The sequence below is a fragment of the Falco naumanni genome, chromosome 13 (genome assembly GCF_017639655.2).
Source record: "Falco naumanni isolate bFalNau1 chromosome 13, bFalNau1.pat, whole genome shotgun sequence".
Classification (NCBI taxonomy): Eukaryota; Metazoa; Chordata; class Aves; order Falconiformes; family Falconidae; genus Falco; species Falco naumanni.
This window is the reverse complement of record NC_054066.1, coordinates 29,861,089-29,879,003: the sequence shown is the minus strand read 5'-3', so window position 1 is coordinate 29,879,003 and position 17,915 is coordinate 29,861,089. Positions and strand designations below refer to the sequence as shown.

The 17,915-nt window shown below is 45.4% G+C and overlaps 1 protein-coding gene across 1 annotated transcript; it reads right to left on the bottom strand.

The window, feature by feature from the left end:
• Positions 1-465: 465 nt before the first annotated feature.
• CLRN1 (clarin 1) lies at positions 466-12,495 on the bottom strand. The gene is made up of 3 exons (XM_040613275.1): positions 11,966-12,495; positions 3,056-3,235; positions 466-2,038 (listed from the first exon to the last, which is right to left on the bottom strand). The coding sequence occupies exons 1-3, from the start codon at positions 12,216-12,218 to the stop codon at positions 1,773-1,775; spliced, it is 699 nt and encodes a 232-aa protein (XP_040469209.1). The 5' UTR covers positions 12,219-12,495; the 3' UTR covers positions 466-1,772.
• Between the last annotated feature and the right edge of the window lie 5,420 nt (positions 12,496-17,915).

The following is a 17,915-nucleotide window of genomic DNA, read 5'->3' as shown; positions in this document are numbered from 1 at the left end:
GCATATCAAGTAAGAAGAAAATGATGAATAAAAGTTGGGGGTTGTGGCAACTTGCAGTAGCCCTTACACAGTGTCATAATCTAGGGAGATGTGATACACCATGGGGAGGCAGAGCTGCTTTGTGAAAGGATTTGTGGAGCAGTGGTATAACTTACAAAACTTTTACAAAAAAAACCAGCAATGTTTTGCCATTTGTAGTAAAAGTATAAAAAAATAGCATAAAAGTCAGTGAGGTCACCTTGCAAGTTGCTGGAGCTTGGAGCATATAGTTTTTTCAGAGGTGAATGCTAACAGGTGCCTGGGCTTGATTTTCAGCACAGGTGACGCAGTGAGTGCCGAGTGGGATGATTGCTCCTCAGCTGCAGCTGTGCAGAAGCAGCCTGCGGCCCCTGCGTATATACGGGCAGCTGGGGCAGCAGCGTTCTCTCTGTGCACCTCTTGTATTTGCTTTCAGTGTTGTTTCCGTGTCCTGTGAGGAGCACTACATCATCTGCATAATCCCGAGGAGGTAGTGTTTGGTGGTGTTAATGCTCTTTTGATCTATCTGTCTGTAACAGGGCTGGTTTAGCTGTACCTAGGATGAGTGGTCCGGTTGCTTTAACTGCCTTGCCGATGCTTAAGGGTGCAAGTGCTGATGTGTTTGTCCATTCTGGCTTCCTGCACTCCTTGGGGTAGAGAACCTCATGTTATTTCTTCATCAGTGTCCGCTGAGCTGTGGCATGCCTTGGAAACTTGTCTGTTGTGCTATTCCATTGCTGCCCTTTGCCAAAGGTTTTGACTTTGTTTATTTGTGTTACTTGATGAGGGAGTGTTTGCAGGGCTGTCTCTGGGCAAGGTTCTTCATGCTTCTGCCCATGAGGCTTTGGAAGGGTGCCTGGTCTTGTTCTTGTCACTTTGTTCTGGGAAATGCTCTTTGCCTTGGTGTGTTGCAGGGAGCATTCAGCAGCACCAAGCCAGGCTGCCTCCCTCGGGCAAGCAGGACAGAGTATGTTGCATCTCCTCTACAACCCGCTTTGCTGGGCACGGTGCTCTAACCAAGCCAGTAAAGCCCCCAGCTACAGTGATTGTGTGGGGCAGGCATGTCTTTTGTGGCTTCAGGGCCAAAGAGTTACAGTTGGGTTTGTTAAAACTAAAAAACCCAAAAGAGAGCTTTATGGACAGAAATGATGACGCTGCCATGCAGGTTAAAGTGCTCATGGTGGATTCAGGTGTTTGGCTTTTGTCCCGCAAGCACCTGCTGTAGCGCTGTGTTCCCTCTGAGTGTTGTGCTTTTGAGACGGAGCCTGATGCGTGTTAGGAGCAAAGCCTGTACACTTTCTTTTCTCGTTTGATACCTGTAGATTTGCTGAGCGTCCTTGTTCTCCGATGCCCTGACACAGTAACAACTGCATCCTTGCCTTCACAAGGGGTAAAGGGCAAAACTGCTGCTGGTGATAGTGTGTGCCTCTACTGCAACTCGTTCCTTTTATTTTCCAGATCCTGTTCAACGCTATTGATATTACTGGTTTTCTTTGCACCAGCTACTTTTCAAATAACTTACTGGAAAAAAAGGCAAATGTCTTGGGTCTTACCCCAAGAAAGAGAAGGAATTTTAATCTAGACATTACCAAATAGCTTGTCTTCTTTAGCTTACTGCATATGCCATGTTGCTGTTTATTTGAAACCTTCACTTCTTTTAACATCTTTAATCATTTACAAGTTAGTACACCTGGTGGCTGTTGAATGTAGTAGCGATGAACTTCATGGCTTGAAATGTTCTTAACTATGTAGTCCTAATACATCAGGTCAACCGCTCCAGTGGTTGTTCCTGAATCTTTTGATTTTGAAAAGGGAAATTCAAATCCAGCAAATCGTATTAGCAAGGCATTCAGGAAGTGCACCAGAGAGCAAACCAGGATGATCCAGAACGAGTTTGCAAACTGCTCACTGTGAGTCTTGAATGTAAAACTTCCCTCTTTAAAATTAGCAATTTTCTCTGAAAGGTGGTGTATCTTCACCTCTGAAGAGAAAAGAATCATGATGAGGCAACCGCAGGAACCTGAAATGGAGGGGGAGATGCTCATCATCTCGGCTGTCCCTGCATCACGATCAAAAGCCATATTGATAGCGTTATTATGGCCACTGTAACTTAGCTTTAATAGGGATTATTTTTAGAATCCAAGACAATGGGTATTGAAATTAGTAAGCTTTTTTAACTGAATTTGGCTTGGGACAAGTAATATTTAGCACAGCTGCTGTAGTACCCTGATCCAGTAAAGTATCTGTGCCCTTTCAGCTTTAAGCTGCTCATTGTCCCCTTGAACATACTGTCTGCATGTTTAAAGATAAATATATACTACTTTATTAAATTATGATTGTAATAGTATTACCTTGTAAAGTAATAGTAAATGTTCTTGTCAGCCAAGCCAGCAGCACAGAGAATGGGCTTTACCCTCTCTAAGTGGCAGAGGGACAGGGATGGTTCATTATCCCTGCTGGCAGTGTTTTTTCAGAGACCGCTTTTACAGCAAGTTGCTGTCAGTCTCTCCCTCTGCTTCTCAGTTCCTTCCTTCCTTGGGAAGGTTTTGCTGTCTAATTGGTGCTCTCACCTACACAGCTGGAAACCTCCCATTGTGGTAAATATGAGCAGTTGCATCAATGACTGTTTGTTTGTTTGTTTTTTCCCTTTTCCCCTCTCTGGTACAATTCCTGGCTCTGACTGTTTGCCCATGATGCGTCCCCAGCTCCAGGTCCCTGGGTCTTGTAGGCACCATCCCTTTTTTCTGCCAGCTTATGCAGAAGGGCTGAAGGTGCCGGGGCTGCCTGCTTGCCTGTACCCATCCCATCCCATCACCTGCCCTCGTGGAGGGTTTTGGTATTTTATCTCTTAACTCCAATTTGGAAAAAACGTTTTGATATGGCAAAGTCATCTGCATTTCTACCTAGCTTTATTTTGCCAGTTTATAGTCAGTGTGGCCATGGTCCTTAATAAGGTCTCCTATGCCAATAAATCCAACATAAGTAGCAAACATGGACAGCCACTAGCTAGGCAGGCCAGGGGTGGGGTGGTACTTACACGCAATGAAGCTCCAGAGGTACAACCCGATGGGGCCGTGCAGGGTTTCATAAGGGCTGCCAAAAGCATTGAACATGAAGAAACCTGCTCCCACCAGAGCAAAGACTATCAGTACTGTACAGAAGAGAATGACACTAACATGGATACTTGCAGGGATAATTTTGAGCAAATCTGGAAAAACTAAAAACAAAATGAACAAATTGTTATTATACTTACTAGATAAAGTCATTTCAGAAGTCAGGCCAGGGATTTCCTGCTGGTTTGTGATAATTGTTTTAAGTTATGCTCTTCCAAATGCAACCAAAAGTGAAAATGAAGTTACTAACTAGAAACAGGTTTTGTGGATGTTTGGAGGTAGAAGTGTTTTGTGAAACTCAGTAGACTGGCCAGGAGAGAAAGACCAGCTCCAGAGAAAGCCTCTCCTCCCCTTCCTGAGGGTATCTCCCTGGGCACGTTATCCCCCTGGATGTGCAGATGCAGAATGGCACCTCCGCAGCCCTGGCACCTGCCCACAGCTGTCTCCACCAGGCTCGCAGAGGGGTGACCCCCAGCACCTCCAGATCTTTAAACGCTGGGGGCCTGATCTGGATCAGCATCCTTGGTGGCTGCTCCCTCACCCCAGTGTTCTGGCTGGCAAAACAAGCTGCTCTCCACCTGTAGGCACCGTTCAGGACATGAGGCTTTTGGGGTTATTCATTCCTCAGAAACCAGATGCAAGGTGGAGGGTAACATGCCTACCATCTGCCAAGGTGGTATTTGGTCCTTAATGCAAACAGCACATTCTTGGGGGGGGAAAAAAAAGGGGATCTGTATTTGAAAGTGCAGGTCTGCCTTGTACCAGCATGCAGGATGGCATGAGGGGCTACTCACAGTGCCTGTTATGGGTGGGATCTTGCCTCCTTTGGCTGGAGGCTTGGCCGTTTAGCCCTCTTTTGGAGCAGGGGGACAGTAAGTCCAGAAACAGACTCTCTGCATTTATGTTCATGAGGTCCCACTGAGGGACATGAGATAGGAAATTAAATGATACCTGCTTGGCTTATTCAGTGAGTAGAGAGCAATTGATATTTATTTGCTTGCCTGTGCCTTAATCAGCTTGTGGGCTTAGTTACAGTTAGTGTGTGTGCCACTGCACACCTGCCCTTGCCTGGAGTGGTCAGCAATTCATATGAAACATGTTTCTTGCACTGGATTGTTCTGGTCAGTAGAGTCTTGTATTTATTTTATTTTCCAAAACACAGGTGCAGGGAGGGTCAGGTGAGGATGAGAAGTTCCCAATGCTCTGCCAGTATCCATACAACATGTGTTGTGTGTCCTGGGGTACCTAGGATGGGGTGAGGTAGCTCCCCTTCCTGAGGGATGCTGCTTGTGGCTCCCTCTTGCCAGGATGGGTGTGTGGGCAGAGGGGAGGCTGGGCAGCCCCTGTGAGCATAGGGGTCCCTCTCCCTTGTGCTGGCCTCTTGGTCTGGACCACATCATGGGCAATGTGTGATGGACAAAGTCCTTTGGAATATCCAAGCTCTGGCTGTATGGAGAAACAAGGAGATGGCTGGCCAGGAGACATGGGCCTAGCCTTGGGGGGTGTGGCTGGTTTGGAGCACCACATTTATTTGGGTCTGATGTGCCTAAAGTGCACAGATGTCAGGGTTTGGCCACTTCATCTGCCAGGGAAGCAAAGAGCTGCTCCAGGATGAGATGCTGACTTCCATTCCGTTTCAGAGTAGTGATTCCACTGCTTTAATACCAACGTACAGTGCTGTTTTTGTAAGCTTATACCTGAGTTATGAAGTCCACATTTTATTATGGAGAAGCAGGAAATCATTAGTGAAACTGCAGTGCTGACATACTGGCAGGTTAAATTTGTTGTGCACTGTGCGTTGCTGGGAGACATTGAAGGCTCCAGGGATGTACAATACCTGGGGAAGATGACGTGTGCAGTTGTTCGTGTGACAATCCACCAACAGTTATTGCCAGAGGCATGCAGACACCTAAAAAGATAGGAGGTTTCTTACCTCCTACCCTTTGATATTTTTTAGAAAATAGAGTTTTCTAAATATTTTTTCTGGTTTTTAGAAAATAGAAAAAAAATTGGTATTTTGATAAAAATCCGTAAAAAAACAGGAAGGATATTTCTGTACCTACATTAGTCTCTTAAATTGTTTTTAAAATTAAGTATGGTACTAGAGAGGGAGAAATTCATAAAGGTTACAGCAATGAGTTATTTGCAACAAACTCTCTGAATGGAATTTTGAAAGAATAAGCACATTGTAAATGACCAAAACCTTCTCCCCTGTGTTTGTTTCCCCAAGTAAAACACTTGTGGAACATTTTGTGCCTGGAAGTCCAAGGGCAAAAAGGGAAGATGATAAATCGATGAAAGGAAATGGAGAAATCTTACAATAAAGAAGAGGGTACAGAGCTAAAATAAGATAGAGCACACAAAATGAGTGTGCAGCCGCAAAGGCCGGTGCTGTGCTGTGCCTGGCCAGCGCTCCTGCTGCTGGCAGGTGGGATGCTGCGTGCCGTGGGACTGAGTATGAAGGCTCTTGCTGGGTAAGTGCAAGTACCGTGCGCATCACACAGTTAATGCGATGCTTTTGCCACATGCTGTATAACTTTAAGTTTCCAAAGGCTGGGAGCTTTCACGTTGGCTGTATTTGCCACTACATCAGTTGCCCCACGAGAGCCCACGGGGCAGGCTGGGTTGCAGCAGTGGAAGTGGCAGCCCAGGGCAGCTGTGGGTTTGTGCTCAGAGTTAATGACTGCTACCTGATGGAGCGCCTGCTCGCTGACCGAAGGCTGCGCTGCGTTCCAGCCATGTTGTGGCTGCTGTGACTATGTACGCAAAAATTTAGGAATTTTAATGTATTTTTATGCATAAATTATGCAAAATTTTAAGTAATTTTATGCAGCTTTTTAGCCACTATTTCAAATTGTCATCCTTCTTAGCTAGGGCACAAGGGATTAGTCAATTAGACTCAGTATGAGAGAATAATTTTTAGTCACTCATGTTTGTTTGGCAACAACGGGTATTTTAGAAGGAATCATCAAATACACTTAACTGCTCCTGAACCACAGGGGCATGATTAAAGTGGGGGTAATAATGCCTTGGCACTGCCTCGCTGCAGCTGTAACGTGCCGAGAGTAAAAAAGCCTCACATAAATTACTCTACCTTGTAAAATGTTTACCAGCAAACAGCTCTGCAGCTTGCCGTGCAGTAAACACAGAGAAGCAGGTAATGTGGTGTCAAGTCAGTTTACCTCCCTGACCAAATGAAAGGGAAATTAATGGAGCAAGTGTTTGCAAACTATTCTTGAAGCTGTGTTAAATAAGTATCCGCTTTTCCATTGTTGGTGGCTGGTTGGGAGTGGAGAGGGGCACCCAGTGCCCACAGGGGGGCGAGGCCTGGAGATGTCACAAGGCACAGGGGCACAGGAGGGCAGGCAGAGCCCTGTGCCCGCCGTCTGGGGTGCTGCATGGACACTCACACCTTTGGGTAATGGAGGAGCTGCCTGCTCCTGGGGATGGCGCTGGCCCCAGCCTCTGCTCCTCCAGACCCCCTTCCCTGGGGTGTCCCCACCAGCCTGGCTTGTATGCGCGGGGAGCTCAGGAACACTGCTGCTCGCTGTCTTTGTGTAGGCAAGGGCTGCACACAGCAAAACTACCTGTTTGCTAAATGTACCTATACAGGAAGAATTGGCAAGTTTGCCGACGACCCCAAGCTGTGTGGTGCGGTCCACACGCTGGAGGGCAGGGATGCCATCCAGGGCGCCCTGGACAGGCTTGCGAGGTGGGCCCACGCGAACATCATGAGGTTCAACCGGGCCAAGTGCAAGGTCCTACGCGTGGGTCGGGGCAGTCCCAAGCACAGATACAGGCTGGGCAGAGAATGGACTAAGAGCAGCCCTGGGGAGATCATGTTGGGGGCGTTGGTTTACGAGAAGCTCAACATGACCCAGCAACGTGCGCTTGCAGCCCAGAAAGCCAACCGCACCTGGGCTGCATCCCCAGCGGCGTGGGCAGCAGTCGAGGGAGGGGATTGTCCCCCTCTGCTCCGCTCTGGTGAGACCCCCTGCAGCCCTGCGTCCAGCTCTGTGCCCCCAGCATAAGGGGGACATGAAACTGTTGGGGCGAGCCCAGAGGAGGCCGTGAAGATGCTCGGAGGGCTGGAGCCCCTCTGCTGTGCGACAGGCTGAGGGTTGGGGTTGCTCAGCCTGCAGAAGGGAAGGCTCCGGGGACACCTTAGAGCAGCTTCCAGTGCCTGAAGGGGAATGGCTTGCAGCTGGAGGGGGGGACAGTCAGGTTAAAGGAAGAAATTCCGTGCTGGGGGTGGGGGGAGGCGCTGGCCCAGGCTGCCCAGAGCAGCTGTGGGTGCCCCGTCCCTGGCAGGGCTCAAGGCCAGGCTGGACGGGGCTGGGGGCAACCTGGGCTGGGGGGAGGTGGCCCTGCCCGGGGCAGGGGGCTGGAGCTAGGTGGGCTTTAAGGGCCCTGCCGACACAAACAGTCCCATGAGTTTGCCTGCATAAAAGGTTACTTTTGCTGATGGCTACTTATTGTTTGTCCAGTTTGGCCAGTGGTGCTTAATAAACACAAAGCACATTTTAGAAATTGGACCTTGTGTTTACTGGACCTTTCATTACTTATTTCGTATTTTTACAGGTGTGAGAAGCAGTTGTACTGTTAGTGTGGTATAAGGTACAATTTTGTTATTGTACCATTCAGGCTATGCGACAAAGAGGCCGAAGACTCCCTACTTGTACAGACTTTTACAAGGAATAGTATTAGTTCTCATGACTCTACCCAGTGTTTTGGGAGAACATGCAAAACTGTGTGTTTAATAATACAATTTTATATTCTTGATTTTAAGAAAATGTTACTGGATTGTATTGAATCTTTCCCTTGGCACCTGCATTTATAGTTGTTTATGTTATTAGAATTTTATATGTGACACATCTGGAAAATTAATTCCAGCAGCTATGTCATCTTGAAAGAAAAACATTCCTTCATTGTAATGAATGAATGGTGTTAGGTATGCAAGCCAGTGACCTTTAGAAAATGAACTGCTGACCCAGAAACTGATGAGAATCAGCAAGAGCAAATGAAGCAGAAGGCTTGCCCCAGCTGAACTGGGTTTGCTGGCAGAGCAAATTCATATTACAATTAAAAGAGATATAGTGGTCAGAGGGGAGCATTTAATGGGAACAAACATAGAACTAAATCATTTAGCCTATTTTCCAGGCCTTTTTCTCTCAGACATGCTAAAGTGCACTTCAGTGCATTAAACTATGGATGTGTATGTTGTATATGGTTATCCTGTTTCCAGGATGCTCCCAGTGAGTTCCCGAGAGCACTGACTCGGATGGGATGGGTCTGCTGCAGCCCCAGAGAACACAAGCCAGCCTCTTTCATAACTGGTCTCTGAAGGGAATGCTCCTAGTAGAGGTATATTTTGCGGAGGCACCTAATCATTGTTTCTAAATATAAATCCTATTCAAATAAGTGTTGCGTTTGCTTTTTAATCTAAATAAATGATGATCTGAGAACAATTTGTGAGGAGGACAGCAGTGCTTCTGCCCTCCACTGTCAGTGAAAGACCGCAGAGGCAAACCCTGCCCTGTGGAGTGCCATGGTCAGTAGGACTGGGCTTGTGAAATTTTTTGGGCTGTAAATGGGCTACATCTCAGGTATAAGTAGTGCCAGAGGTCACCTCATAGCGTTACCTTTTCAGACTGCTATGTAAAGGGTAGTGGTGCAGGAACAGGCTTGCAATGTTGCGAGTGAGACCTAGTGAAATATTTCACTATTAATACTCGGCTTGTATGGAAGGAGAAGAAAAGGTAAAAGAATGCTCTAATAAGCAAGCTTGGGTTTGGTTTTAGGTCTGCGCAGGCCCCTGGGCTGTGTTTCTGACACCAGTGCTTCAGCCCGGCTAGCTCTGCTACTGCAGGTGATGGTCTGCTCTGAGGGATGCCTGGTGGGCTGGGATGCTGGGAACAAGGCTGCTCTCCCTAGGGAAGGATGATGCTCCCTCACGGGCATCTTGGCAGCTTTGCTTATCACTTGAGGAGTCTTGGGCATAAAATTAAATCCAGCCTTGATTTGCGATCCTGGGAACAGGCATTGAAGCACATGCTTCAAGCCTTATTTTCTCTGTCTGAAAATGAGCGCAGTGATATTGATTGATGTTGAGTGAATTACTCTTCCAATGTTGTTACTCTTTATGCAATTCCTGAAAGCCTTGGAGTTCTTTGAATACATACATTAGGCACTCCTGTTAAAGAAATCAATTTTTAATGTTGTCCCGTGCAGTAGGATTCTGCAGCTCTGCATGAACACTTAGGTTTTGTGTGTTGGTTTGTAGAAGAATGGCTGCAGAAGCGTGGCCTTAGAATCTCTGAAGATCTGCACAATCCAGGCCTGGTATTAGAATAGGCCTGTAATCAGAATTGTGCTGAAGTTAACAAGAAAGGTAGCCTTGAGCTATTCTTGAATCCTGAGACCAAGTAATTATGTTGTGCCAACAGGCCGTGGCTGTAGCAAGCTACAGCTGCTGGGAAAGCAGGTGCAGGGCCAAGAAAGATAGGGAGCAGTATGGGAATATAGGGAGTAACAAACTACAAGGCTGAAGCATAACAACACAATTAGCTACATGGATAGAATGCTTATTTTAGTCATGATAATTAAGGGTGTGAGAACCGCGTGCGCTTAGAGACTAATAACCAATTATATTTCTGCTTTACGAATATGCATGTGTATCGGTTCTATATAAGTAGTGTTAGAAACTAATGAAGTTGAGCAAGATGCATAACTCGTATTGAGCGTCTTCTTGACTCTGGTGAACCCTTCTTCCAACATTGTTTTTTTTTTTTTTACCATTTCAAAGTGGGTTGCTTAGCTGTGACTAATCAAAAACTTCACATTGTATTATTTCTGTTCTTTGGTTACATTTTGTGTCTATGTGCACTGTTGAAGCTATACTTATAAATGCAAGTTTGGTAAATACTTGGGTAGGAAAGCTTGGTTACGTGAGATTTCTGAGAGCGTAGATAGAAAATGTATGGCCATAGTGGGAGCAAACTCTGTAACCCTGGAGTGCTTTTGGTTGAAAATGCTCTGCAGTACTTGCACAGATCCAGAGCTTGCCTGGATGTAGCACTAGGAGCTAATAAAAAAGTTATGATCAATATTATTAAATAATAACTAACAAGTTGTGCATTTGTACTGTCTTGTACCTGTTATTAATTCACACTGCCCACAAAATTAAAATTCTTTTGAAACTATTGCTACAATCCCATGAGCAGTATATTGAAATATTTCAGCCATAATGATGGAATGTACAGATGAGAGCCTGAATGCGAGGCACATCAATGAAATGGTTTAAAAGCATCTAAGTAACAAATATGTGGAAAGAAAATTATTAGAAAGAGAAGCTGATGAGCTTCTCTGGCATGGGGGCTGCCTGTCGTGTCTGGGTTTAGTCCTGCCTGGCACACTGAGCTAATCCAGACCGGAGAGGCTGCCCCGCTGCTTGCCCTGTGTCCAGGTTGCTGTGGGTGACCTTCCCGTAACTTCACTCGCACCAAAGTGCCCACGGATTGATCCTGCTGCTGCTCTCTGGGCTTGGGGAGCTCTGGCAGGGCTGCTCAGCCATGCTCCATCCTGGAGGTGTGGGAGCTGGGGTGCACACCCGGGCAGGGCCAGTGAGGCTGCCCACGGGGCACGGCTCTGGCCAGCGCTGCAGCTGAGTCTTGTCCTCGTTTTACCCCAGTTTAGCTGTGCCTCTGTGGCTGTAATGAACCCGGACAAGTGCCAGCCATGGAGCTGCTGATCGCTAGCCGCTTTGTCAGCCGTGGTTCCTAACAGTTCCAGCTACAGCAGAAAACAAATTCCTTGAGGTTTAGTAGACCCCTCTGAAAATTCACCCCAGCCTACAACTAGCAGGGTGGAATATCTGCACACTGTGATGGCAAACAAAGCAATTGAGGGGAGAACTTCAGCTGTATAAATAGACCAGTAACGGAATTTAATTAGAGGTGGCAAATCTTAATATGTTATTAATTTGGTCTACTACTTTGGGGAAAATACTATACAGTAAATAATCTCTGATACTTCATCTGGTAACCTTACCTTGCCTTAAATGACTCGTGTAAGCAATTTACCAGTGCTGTTCTAGCAGAATACAAAACACAGTTAGAAGCAGTAACTTCAGGTAGCACATTGTACATATAACAAATGGCTGTTTGTTATTATCTGTTTAATCTGCTGCTATGTACAAACTGTGTGTTCACTTGATCATTTTATTGATCTTATCCTTGAAGATAAATAGGTTATGAATATTACATGCAAAGCAAGACCATTGCTAACAGTCTTTGATAAAATTCTGTATGTCAGATATGAAATGCAACTTGTAGATCAACTGACTGAATGTCAGCTAGCATCAGCCAGCTGTTCTTCCAATTAATGCAGCAGATTGCTAACTTTTTGGCTGCTTTGTTTCTCAACAGCAGCCAAACGTATCTATGCTCCAGCTCTTTCATGAGATTTCTGCTAGTTCAGTTCATTTTTTCATGAAGCACATAAGACGTAATGTTGACACACATGCAGAGGAAGGTGACAGACTAATTGAAAACGAAAAATCTTCCTTTTTAAGTAATAGTATAAATCTTTTGAAATGTAGGTATCTGTGTAACTGAAGTATAGATAGCTGAAAATGTTAGCGTGGCTTTACTGGTATCGGAAGATAAGTTATTTGAACCTGAAGATCAGAACACTGTTAACAGCAGCATTTGCTTTAGAATTTCACGCTTGTTAGGTGCTGTGCCTGAGCAAGGGGACACTGGGGCAGCTATATCCCGGCTCCCCTAGCAGTCAGCAGTGTGGTGTTAAATAGTTCAGATGATATTATTACTCACATGAAAACTGGAAAGGTCTCCCCCCGAGCCCACACTGTCTCACACGCTCGCCATAGAAAAGCCCATACTGGATTTTGCCAATAAACTTCTCCAGCTCCTGGCCGGTGGCGTTGACAAGCAGCGCTCCCGTCTTGCAGAGTATCGTCCCCTTAACCCACAGCTGTGTGCCGATGGCTGCTGCGGTCCCCAGCGCACAAGCAAAGCTCAGCACCCCGGCTATGCAAAAGATAATTTTCTTCTGCTGGGCTGGCATGGTGGTGTGCAAAGTCCTTGAAGGGACGCGGCTTTCAGCAAGGCAGCGACAAGGTCTTCATTAGCATGGCAAAGAGCCAAGCTCCCTGGCATGCAGCCAGCCCAGCTTGAGGCATGAGCCCTCTCCTCCGGCAGCCTCAGCGGCGGACCTCCACGGGGCGCACGTTTCCTGAGAGATGCTGTCAAGGTTTTTCTCCCCTGTCCCCTCCTGTATAGCTCCAGCTTGCACACTGATGTGTTTTGGAAAATAGAGCAGTTCGTAGAGTCTTCCAGTGCATCCTCTGTCACTTGATAACAAGGGTTTAGGATGACAGAAGGGACCTCTCGGTAATTTGAGTGCTCTGCTGTTCCCAGCCCCCTGCCTGATTGGGCAAGCTGGGGATGTGACACAGGCTTGGCTGCTGCATCTGATTATCTGCCCTCCAAAAAGGAAGTTTTCAGAGGGTTTTGTTTTTCCAGGTTTTCCTCTAAAACTAGCAATGCTAAGCTGCTTTATTCTTCCCTTCCCCCCCCCCCCCCCCCCCCCCACCTTTTTTTGAATGCAATGGCACAGGTAACAAACACACTGTACCCCTGCAACGCCAGGAGGGCCCCTCTGCAGTATTTGGTTGCATTTGGGCACTTGCTTTTCCCTGGCAAGGGCAGTGTCTTACCTATCATAGTGTTTTGGCTGTAGTATGTAGAATGCTTAGACAAGCATTTCAGTTCAGGTTTCAAATGTACACAAACGCATTTTCTCTTCTTTACAGAAGACCCAACCTACCCTGAGGCTCAGCAGCATGCTGGCTCCCGGTGCATTGTGCAGGCCATGCACTGCTGGGCTCCTGCTGCTGCTGGGCACTTGCCTTTCTTTGTGCGAGCCAAAGTCAGAGGCATGAAATAACCCATCCTCCAGGGTGTGGCTGACTCAGGGCCTCGGCTGGGACCAGAAGCATGGCCATCTGCATCAATCTGACTGCCAGTCACTTTGGCAGACGGAGGGCTGGATTTTTTTTCCTGACCGTATCAACTTAGTGGTTTGTTAACTGGATGCATATCCATTGCAGGAGTACTCAAGTGGTTTAGGAATATCCTATCACATAGGCTTAAAGACAGAGTCTGGTTTAACCACAGGTTTTGAGACAACCTTGGCATTAAAATGAAGCAAGGCTGTGTACAGAAAAACGATTTACTACTATTTTTTTTTTTTTAAGCTAATGCTTAAATAAAGCTGTGGGTTGTGGTGTGATTGTTGTAACCAAAAAAATAGGATGCTGCTGTACTGCTGGGATCCTTAACCATGGAGCTTGCACTGTGCACAGTGCTGAATCCATACAGGTTTGGGGAAAATGCTCATTTTTAAAGACTGTTTTGAATACTTGAGCAGAATGCATTTATTCTTCCTTGAAGGACTCTGATGTTTTACTATGATTATCACCAACGCAATAGCAGTGAAAGGAACAGACTTGAACGTATGCATATAAAAATGGCCGTGTCCTGGAAGAATTTGATGAGGGGAAATAATTTTTAATTGTAGTCACCAAAGCAGATAAATGCTTTTTTTCCAAGAGTCAGCTTTCTGATAGTCTTTCCATATGGAGAAATAGTTTATGCCGTGGAAAATTACGTAATTTTCTGAATGAGCTAAGATGTTTCAGAATCCCTCAGAAAAGTGGAGGTGGCAATACAGGAGCAGCCAGCACGGAGGGGGTTTGCCTTGGTCCAGCCGTATCTTGCAGCAGGCTAGGCAGTGGCTGGTGGTGTGAGGATGGGCTGGAGATAACGCTGTGCATAGAGAAGCTAGAAATTAGAGTGAAGGATTGTCCTGGAGTTTGCCCTGGAGTAACTTTTTCTTGGAACATTCGTTACCAGCTATGGATCCTGACTGCATTTGTTTGAAAACAGTTCAGTTAATATGTGCCATGGCAGACAATACAAGTCCCTTCCTAACTCCAGCTGTGAATTCTGCAGCAAACACTAAGGAGGCATCTGACAGGGTCTCTTTGTGTTTGTGCAGTAACACAATGTTGCTTTCTGGGCAGTTAATATTTCCTGGTATCTGGTCCTGTGTTTATCAAACAAGTACAGGGGGAGCAAAGAGGTCATGCTTTCTGATGTTAAAGGCTGTTGGTTTTAGAAAAGAAGGGTCTCCTTCAGTGAACTTCTGACAGGTTTTTGTAACATCTTCCCACTTCTAAAGCATGTGAAGCAAATAAGAGGTTTACAGAGTGGATAATTATTGACTTATTTACTAATGGATAATTAACGGAAAAAGTGAAGCTGAGGTATCTGATGATCACAGAAGATATTTTATTGCAAACGCTGTGTGCTCCCCCACAACAAATACTGCTTTGAATGTATGACAAGAACAAAGAAGGTGCAGCAAATCACAAGATAAAAAGGGGAAACAGAAACATTGGTTTCTTCCCTCAGAAGCATTACATTCGCCACTTTCTGGTAATATCACACTAAGAAGCAAGACTTAGGTGAATCACAGTTCAAGGACAAGCTTAAAAACTGAAGTAGCCAAGGAATATTGTAAAATTTCTGCTGTGTCTGGGATGATACTTAATTCCTGGCCCGAGTGTTGGGATGCTCCTTTTGGGAGCAGTGCCTCATGCAGCATCATGAGCAGTTTCACAGCCTGCATTGCAGTCAGGTCTTTCCTGGTAGTTCCATCCTGTTTGCTGCAGAAGAGCCTTCCTCTGCAGTTTACTCATCTTGCTCAAGTCTTTTCTCCCATCCCATATGTCCAAGGTGTTACTAAATCTGCTCCTGTTTTTCACTGCAGTATGGGAAATGACTGCCCTTCTCTGCAGTGGCTCAGACAGGCTCTGGAGGCTCCAGCCATTACTGCCATAGCCCCCCTCCTGCATGCTGGCTGCTTGGGGCTTTGCCCTTGGTGAGGAGGCATGCTGCTCCTCCCTGCCTTCTGCCCTTCATCAGGTGTCAGCTCCTTTGTTCCCTGTCCCTGCAGAGCAATGCTGCACCCTGGGACCTCTCCCTGAATCCTGGCTGGTTGCTGCTCCCTCTTGGTCCTGCTCTTTGGTCCTGGCTTTTCTGCAAGCAGATTGCTGATGGAATGTTTTCCTGTCTCCCTAAATATCCATTTCTCCCTTCAGGCATACACACAATGAAAAAGATAAAGGAAAGACTGTTGTCATTGTTTCGCTTATTTAAAAAAAAAATAGGGCAAGGCTTTATTATCAGACAATCTTGAGTGTTTGGATGATGAGCTATGCAGGGGTCCTGTCTCTTACGCTGTACCTGTATGGGGCACAATGGGAGGCTTGGGAGGCTTTTCAGCTTGTGCCTAACCTTGTAGAGGGCTTGGCACTTTTCCTCCCTGTTTACATGGTGTTGTCTGCTCCTGTGTAGCTGTTCCTGAAAAGGGCTGATTTTAAATTGTCATTGATGTACTTTCACCTCAAATTTTCTCTCAACTACTAAACTTTAAAAAAAAAAACACACCTAAATTTAAAGAAATAGACTATAATGCTTCTCAACCCAAGTCACTGGAGTGTTGTATGAAGATTAACTAATTAATTTCAGTTTTCATTGTAAGTATAAGATTACATGTGAGTACTAGTGGTGATGTATAAAATGCTACCATCCTTGTGACTTCAGTCGCAACTGCGGATGCTCGGCTCCTCTTTCAGTCTGTCCCCAGCATGAGCAGCACTATGTACCACTCCAGTTCACCGACTCTGCATTTGGCAACCAAGGCAGGTCAACAGTGCATGAGGTGAACAACCACTGCAAAAAATGCACTGAACTATTTTTGATGAGAACAAATGCCTGTTAACGAGGAGTGGAAAAGAACCACCTGCTTTTTTTCTCCCACAGATGCCTAAACCCTGGTTTGCTATACTGAAGGGTAAATATGCAATGTGAGATACAGACAGGTGAAGAACAGTAACTTGTTGAAAAGCAGTATTAGCATGCTATTTCTAATGGGGCTTGAAATGTGCTGTGTGAACTTGATCTTTGGCAATCATTGCAGTCAAATGGACGCTTATTTTTAATTTTATCAATTAAATTTATCCTATGGTAAAGATAGAGTAGAAAAAGATTTTTGGACCTCCAAAACTGCTGCCAAGTTTTGCAAGAGATCTGGATTTTTATAACTTCTATGGATGCAAACTTCTATATATCCAGTCATGTAATGACTCATGATAGATGTAAAACTGATGCTGATTGTTTTGCTCTTTTCCAACGTGTCACAATTGCTGTAGAATTAATACCAATTTACCAGGAAGGCCATCCTTGGTTGTAGTAGTGTTCAGGATGAAAACACCAAGAGTGATAATGACCCAGTGATGTGCATGTTAGCAGAAACACCTGTGGGGAGCTTGCATGATGGCACTCCAGCTGATTCTAGCCAACAAGTGGTGCCATTTGTCCCTCATTACCATGGGAACTGAATAGACCTGCAAATGTTAAAAATGAGATGTCCTTGAAGAAAGCATATAAACAATAATTAACCCAGTATTTTCAAAGTTACCCTCTACTTTTAACTACCATCAGCAAAGTCACAGCATATGACAAGAATTTAGTCATGATGGTAAAAAAAAACCCCATACCATGAACTGGTATTTGCCATTCTTCTTTATTCGGAGATTATTCCTCAAATTCCCATACTAAAGTGGTGACTTAAGGCACAACTCACTTGACTGAAGGCAATGTGAAATACTTCTTCCCCTCTGAACAGAGATAGCTCAACCAAACCTGGCTTCCCTGGCAGTGTTTCTGGAAAAAACCCTAAAGCTTCAGGTCAGAATGTTTTCAGGCTTGAGGGTTTAAAAAAAACTGGATTTGAACCAGGACTTCACAAACATCAGGGACTGAACTGAGGACAGGAGCAGTGGATAGTGCAGATCTGTAGCCTGACCTGTGGACTTCATGGGGCCAGTCTCTGCTGGGACACCTGCGCTATAGGGGTGCTGTAAAATGCAGGCAAATCAACGCAGAACAGTGGGTGCAATCATGAGAGTGTCAGACCATTCTGCATGGCACAAACACCACCAAAAGACTGGGATCTGTGTGTTTAAATGCATCAAGATGTGTTTGGCAAAGTCTCAGGAATAAAATATAAAGATACTACCTTAAAACATAAGTGATATTAATCTTCCCAAAGCCAGGGACCACAACACTGATTTAGTGTGCCAGTGTAACTTACGAAAAGCTCTGAAACATTTTTATCCACTGGTGGAGTGAAGGAAAAGAGCTGATAAACACTGCTGGTCTTTGGAGTGTGCCCTTGGATTGCATACAAAGTCTGATAAATCTGTCAAGGAGGGCACCTCAGAGCTAGATATTAAAGTCTGATGATCTCAGACTTGTTGATACTTTTGGTGAGCACCACAGCTGGATGCGTGAAAAGTAACTCAGTACAAAAGTGGCAAAGATTTAAGTAGATGATGCATTAACGAATAGGAGACAGGGTAGGGCATTACTACTCAACTTTATTGCTATTGCCTATTCAGCCTCAGCTTTTAAGTTGTCTGTGGCTTGATCAGAGAATTGCTTAGAGACAAAAAAAATGGGGTTTGCCTGTATTTCCTGTTCTTGTCCATATTACATTGGAACTTAAGCTCATTTGTAGAGTGCTGCTGTTAATTTTATTTAGACTTATTTGCAACTGATTGTTTAATCTTGTATTTCCAAAGTACCTCGTATTTGTACTGGCCTGGAGAAGTAGCACCAGGAGAGGACCTGG